This window comes from Pinus tabuliformis, chromosome 6, assembly GCF_031772625.1.
Source record: "Pinus tabuliformis cultivar Carrire ecotype Pingquan chromosome 6, CPIR1, whole genome shotgun sequence".
In the NCBI taxonomy this organism is placed as follows: Eukaryota; Viridiplantae; Streptophyta; class Pinopsida; order Pinales; family Pinaceae; genus Pinus; species Pinus tabuliformis.
The window spans coordinates 78013874-78020985 of NC_142292.1; the positions used below are offsets into that span (position 1 = coordinate 78013874).

The 7112-nt window shown below is 38.5% G+C and overlaps 1 protein-coding gene across 1 annotated transcript; it reads left to right on the top strand.

The window, feature by feature from the left end:
- Positions 1-1872: 1872 nt before the first annotated feature.
- Positions 1873-6837, top strand: LOC149257342 (glucan endo-1,3-beta-glucosidase 13-like). Its single transcript, XM_089414053.1, is given in 6 exon segments — positions 1873-2433; positions 3835-3968; positions 4064-4467; positions 4469-5199; positions 5336-5366; positions 6406-6837. Coding segments are annotated over 6 exon segments (1512 nt in total). The 5' UTR covers positions 1873-2354; the 3' UTR covers positions 6539-6837.
- Positions 6838-7112: the final 275 nt, after the last annotated feature.

A 7112-nucleotide genomic window follows, 5' to 3' on the forward strand; every position in this document is an offset into this window, starting at 1 on the left:
CCTACATAGGGGCTATTGGTACTTAGACCACCCATACTTCTACCTCTAACGGACTCTAGGGATAACCCCATTACTCAACTATATACAATATTGAAGAAAATTTAAGTATTTACCATAACCAAGAGTATATAAGGGCAAGTGTGGTACCCCATGTGAAAAACTAAGGACCATTAGGGTACTGACTATGTTACCCACAAGGGGGAGTTTGTCCAACCTTCTAAAACTATTCACTTATCGCTATAACTCTATTTTGTGACTTTTATCATTCTAATACTCGTGGTACTAAGGATTATAGACCGTTGAAAGATCTAGTTGAATGGTTTAAGGAAAACTCTTTTAGAGTATATGAGAATAATCATGATAATGCTAATGGCCGTCACTACTAGGGAAGAGGCTACTGTAAGTCCCTCTTGGTGCTTGATAAATCTTGGTTTAAGATGGTACATACATATGTAGTTCTTTATTTTTTATTCAATTTAATTTTGTGTTATTTAAGATGGAGGGCTTTTATTTTTTTATTTTTTTTAATATATGTTATGTTTGTTCATTCTTTCATGACAACTCCCCCCCCCCCCCTCCATTCTCAATTGTAGAGCACCTTACTACTCTTAGTTCAATTACTGATATATACAGCTTGTGCATTGTTATAATTTTTGGTTATAGCAGTAGCTTGAGTGAGCCTAATGGTTAAGAACACATGTTTCGAAGGTTCTAATATAGAGAGGTAGAAATGTACACCTCCATAAACTCTAATAGCCAAATTGTTGTATGGAGGATGGTTATTTTTTCTTTAGGGGGAGTGGGTGGGGGACGGGTCCCTTGTGCCACAAATAGGGGAATTCCATACACCAATTTAGTGTCTCCCTTGGCTATCTTGCATTGGTAACTCGAGTGGTTGGGAGCATGACTTGTTCTCCCATCCAACAAGATTCAATTCCAAGGGACTTGGTTTCAATTCTAATGGATATCTTTGGCCTATTGTGATAAGGCTTGAGGAGTAGATGCCTCCACCTACATGACATCTCAACTCTTGCTAAGTCATAAGTTATTGATATATCTAGCTTGCAGGTGATTAGATATACTCTTGGTGTTATAGTGGCAATTGGAAAATTTGATCCTAGACCTTTGCCAAATTACTTCAACATGTTACTCATTCACTATGGTTTATTGACCCATGATATTCATATGGAATATAGCCTATGGAATATAGCCATGAGAAAAACCAACCTAGATCCATCTTAACTACGAATCTACCAAGTGTTGAGAGAGATCAAATCTCTTTTCACTTAAAGAAATTTGATCCCTGAGTTAAAATGAATCTAGCCTAATATATTACCCATTCATTATAGTTAAATAATAATAATAATAATGTATTACAATTATGATAAATAATAATTAAAAAAAATCAAAATTCAACTATTATGGCACATAGTTAAAAAAAAACACTTATTCGCCATAAGTATTTAATTAATGAAAAGTAAAGCAAGGAAACACGTTTGACACTCTATATGTCATATCCATAAGGAATGAATAATTGTTTTGGCACAAACAAATATAATATCCCTGGGATTGTACAGTGTGGGTGGTAATGACAGGAACAAAAGGAAAGGGATGTATATATAATAGAGTGAACTCATGTATTGAAAAAAAAACAAAACAGAAATGGAATTACCTGTGAAGGGAGGACCTTAAATTCAAAAACACAATCAAAAGGGTATGATGTGAAGCCAAAAGATGAGGATGTATGGGGCCACTTTTGAAAAGAACGGCCAAGCGGGCCCGTCTGAGGCTTTTATCAATGTCTGAGAATAACAAATTTAATATTAATTGAAGCCAAATATTCGGATTTAATGGATTGCATATGTCCGATTTGAGAAGGCATTTCAAGTCCCCGACCATGGAAGTTCGAGAAAGAGGTTACTTGAGAAGCAGGAAACTTAAACATGGTGGTGATGAGTGGAGCGTGGCTGGCATTTAATGCTAGAATTTGTACGTTGTAGTTGTGGGTGGAATCCGCCCTGTTTTTGGCAATAAACAACAGTGGTTTCAGACATTTTGCAGACCAAGGGGATTGTAACTGAGACTGGACCATTACTTTTGAGCGCATTGTTTGGCATAGATTCCATTGTCATTTCAATCACTCCTTTGTGCTTTTACTTCTTCAGGCTCTGAGGATTTCGGTCCCAAGGCCTCGAGTTTGGGTGTTTTGGGCTGAGGGATTGAGATTAGAATAGTAGCATGGCGCTGTAATGGGCATTGTGGCTTAGCGGGCATTAAGGCATTAGGAGTATGACTGTGTTTCTTAATGGGTATTGCCATTGAATGATGTAATGAAAACCCATTGAAGGAGATAAATGGGGATGCTGTATTGGACAATGGATAAGCTGCTGCTGCTCTTCTGGGTGTTATTGCTGATGCTTGCTCAGTCGCCAGGTGAGTTCAAACTTGACTTTACTGATATTTATGTGAGTAAAGGTCTTTTCTTTGGGTTTCTTGCTCTCTGTTTTAGCTAAACACAAAGAAAAGAACTATGGCAATGATCCCTGTCCACTGCAAATGGTAATGATCACTGTCCACTGAGACCAGCTATGGTTTCGGAGAACTTAACATAGAGAGTGTGTGTATAAGTTGTTAGCAATGCATTCTGTGCAAATGCATGTTGATGTCTACCCAAGAAACCTATGCAGAAATTACAACAGATCCAGTGTAGAAGCTTTTCAAAACTGTTATGAGCTAATTGTTTAGTTTACTGGATGAATTCTCAAAAGCAATCATATGTGGATATGGGTTCTAAGCCAAAATGGCAAATTAGATTATTCAGTATGTTTTGGAGCTATTTTTTTTTTTGGTTAAGTGATTTTATGGACTATTGCCCTCACCTCAAGTGCTGCTGCTATTTGTTGTGCGCACACAAGTGAAGATGACAGATAGACAACCAAGTCATTTACCATTCACCTTCAAGTGAAAAGAGGATGTAGAAAAGGAACTGTTGTAGGAAGCTGTTATACTTATTTTTGGCATTTATGTGAAAAATTGTAACCAAAGGATTCCTGTTGTACCTAATGTAGAGGCATAGGAAATGCATAAAAGGAATATAGATACATTGTAACAGAGTATGCAATTAGTAAGATAAATGATTCCTGTTGTAACTAATGTAGAGGCATAGGAAATGCATGAAATGAATATAGAGTAGACACATTGTAATATATGGACGATCAGCTGTGATAGGGTTGCCCCTCAGGGGCAAATTTCATTATCTGTACCTACTGTAAACATTTTTATCTGCATCTACTGTGAAAATATCTCTCTTTATCCTCCGGATTTCGGTATTTATTCTGTTGTTTGTATGTGTGTTCCTTTTTTCTTCTTATTTCCTGTCTGTAATATATTAGGGGAATGTATGTCTGTGGTGTTTATTTTAGTACCTACAAGATTAATGGCTGACATGGTCTGCCAGCTGACAGGGTCTACTACCAAGTTACTACATACAGACACCTTTAAATCTTCTTTTTTTCAAAGGTCCACTGTGATCCAGGAGTTACATCACACATTATTGTAATATCCAGTTTCTTCTCTATTTTGAAGTTATATTAAATATGCTACACATCCTAGTAATATTCCTATTTGGTTTATTTCCAGCAGTAATGACCTGGTTGAAAAGGATTTAGTGTTGGTTATAACTTATTTTTGGTGTCTAGGTTGTTGGAGACGAGGCATCTCAGAAATATGTATTGTTCATCTTTCAGATAGTTTTGTTTGCATGATTTTTAAATAGGTTGAGCTGGCATTTTAGCGTTTAACTTGGATGGAATTGCTGCTGTTACATTTTCTCAGGGCTGACAAGAGGAAGCACGGTGGGAGTTTGCTATGGGCGAGAAGGCGATGACCTTCCAACTCCAGATAAAGTAGCCCAACTAGTGAAGTCAATAGCTCTCAAAAACATAATAATCTATGACTCCAATGTGCAGGTGCGGTTTTGTGTATTTTCTAAAATATTTGCTTAAGATAAGGACCCATTCTCTGTTAAATTGGGAGATAAGAAAAATGTTTTTCATGTATTCAGGTCCTTCAAGCGTTTGCCCACACTGGCATTGAGCTCATTATTGGGATACCCAATTCAGATTTGCTTGGATTTTCACAGTATCAGAGCACGGCAGACACATGGGTTACTAACAATCTATTGCCATACTACCCTGCCACCATGATAAAATATATAGCTGTAGGAACCGAAGTGACTGAGAGCACAATTAATGTTACATCCCTTGTTGTTCCTGCAATGCGCAATGTACAGACAGCTCTAAAAAAAGCCGGACTTGACCAAAAAATTAAGGTCTCTAGCACCCATGCACTTAGTATACTTTCCAGATCATTTCCACCCTCTGCAGGGGCATTTGACAGTAAATATGCATTTTTCCTCAGCCCCTTGTTGCAATTTCTTGCTCAGACACAATCTCCCTTTATGATCAAATCCCTACTATGCCTACAGAGATTCCCCTCGCAAGGTGTCCCTGGACTATGCTTTATTCAGACCTAATGATGGTGTCATTGACCAAAACACGGGTCTTGTGTATACGAATATGTTTGATGCGCAGCTGGATGCTCTCTTTTTTGCTTTAGAAGCCCTTAACTTTAGGTCACTTAGAGTAATGGTGACTGAAACAGGGTGGCCCTCCAAGGGAGGCTCTAAAGAGCCCGCAGCAACTCCAGACAATGCTGCTACTTACAATGGAAATCTGGTCAGGCATGTGATAAACAACACTGGAACTCCTTCGAGGCCTGGCCAGGAGATTGATACATACGTTTTTGCTCTCTTTAACGAGAACCGGAAGCCTGGATTGGAGTCGGAACGGAACTGGGGACTCTTCTATCCTGATGAAACAAAGGTTTACAATGTAGATATAAGTGGCAACGGGTTGCCCTATGTGGCTACTGGGGGGAACTTAACGTCTGTTGATGGAACCTCCTGGTGTGTAGCTTCTCCATCAGCCAAAGAATCTGACTTGCAGAAGGCTCTGGATTGGGCTTGTGGGTCTGGTAATGTGGACTGTTCCCCAATTCAGCCCGGCCAACCTTGTTATGAACCAGATAATCTTGCTTCCCATGCTTCGTATGCCTTTAACAACTATTACCAGAAGAATGGAGCCTCATCTGTGGCTTGCAATTTTGGTGGAACGGGCAATATAACCACCATAAATCCAAGTAAGTTTTCTTAAATTTTGTTTGATTCCTACATGAGAGTTTAATATAGGATGTCTTCATAATTGAACGACGCCTCTACAATTTGGAATGAATAACTAACCGAGTTTTTATGTGTTTGAACTTTCATTGCTTGCAGGCTATGAATCTTGTGTGTATACAACATCTAGGTAAAGTCCTAGATCTACTGTTTCCTGTTAGTTACCCATATTTTAAGTTCTAGTTGTTGTTCGTTCTGCTTCTTTTTTTTTTTTAATTTTTCTGTTTGAGTATGGGTTTAAAATTTTAGTTTGGACATCTCTTCACTAAAACAATCTATAAAAAATTGCTAAGGAACCATGGGAGGTATACCGCTTTGATTAACGTTAGCTGTTTTTTAGCATGTAAATTTTCATTTTCACAGTGATAATTATATGGATGTGGGCTTCTTCTGGAATACCGTGTAGTATCACTGAGGGGTCTGTGTAGTAACGTTAGCTTGCCTAGCCACCCTGCAAGGCCAGATCACTGATGATCCTGACCTGCATTTTTCTCTTATATTCTTCTTCACAGATACAATTTAGGGAATGATTCATGGAGGTATATGGTCTTTTAGCCATTTACCTAAGATGTCCAAATCTCAAAAGTGTGCACATTAAATGTTTCTAATTTGAAAACTGAATAGTAGCAGGTTTGTGATTCTTGTAGTTCTCATTGGCTAATCCTAGGGACTAGAAATGACTTTAGTCCCATTACAATGGAGGCTGAGTTTAGGGTCTATGCTATTGTAGAAACTGCAAAGCCAATTGTCTTTATATCTGATTTTCAGAAACTTTATGACCGATATACCTCCCGTTACTGAACTTGAAGAACCCTACCAGGCGGTAAGGATTGTATCCCCATTTTCCTAGGCCACCTTATAATCTGTCACTGTGCTTGTCTATACGGAGGCCGTATGAAACATGAACTTGTGATCATCAGTTGACAAACACCACTGTGTGCTGCGTGCTGACTACATGTGGATCGATTTCATGCCCGTTTGGGTAAAGAGCACGACAGTCATTGTCCTACATCCATTAACCCCCTTCTGACCGTCCAGAGTCCAGACAAAGAGACCATTCACCCTTGAATGTTTTTAGAGTAGTGGTTCTTCTGTCTCTAGACCAAGAAGTTCTTGTAATATATGAGTAAATGATAACTTAACTGACTTGTTTGATTTTGATTGCACAGAAATGGCTTAGCGAATACAACCAGTACCCCATCCTCATCCGGTGTAGACTCCATTGCTTCTTTTTCATGGCTAATTGGATGGGTAACAACATTATTCCTGGTTCACCTCTTGACAATACTCAAATGGCCATGAATCCATTCACGACCTGAAAGCACTTTTTGGTGCATGAAATTTTCTCTCTGGTTCATGCGCTTAGCATCGATAGATTACTTCTAGCCTACGGCAAAGTATTTTTGTTATGTAAATTTGGTGTCTGAGGAAAGAAGTAGAAAGGCAAGATCTTCAGCATTGATTCTTTTTTGTGAAGGCAAGGAATTGCTTGAACTTTGCCTCTATTGAGGTGTTGTATCATGTATGTATTATTTATTCACTTCGTAATGGTAGAAGGTCAAGGCTCTGTTAATATAAGAGTACAATTCTTGTAAGCAAAACGGCTGTAGTATTGATGGTGAGTGTTACTTTATAGTCAACAGACAGGTTATATAGATCATGAACCAATTCCCTACTCCATCAGCAGGCTTCTCCTCAACTCACAAATCTGCCTGCAATCCAAATGAGCTTTCGATGCAATTCCTTTATAGCTTGTGCTGGAATTTTTATCACATCTAGCTGATCTCTTGCACTCATGCTTCTCTTTCATGCACTATTCAGCTCGATATCTTTCAGGTTGTGCCATTTTTTATGGGCATGGAAGTTTTTCATTGTA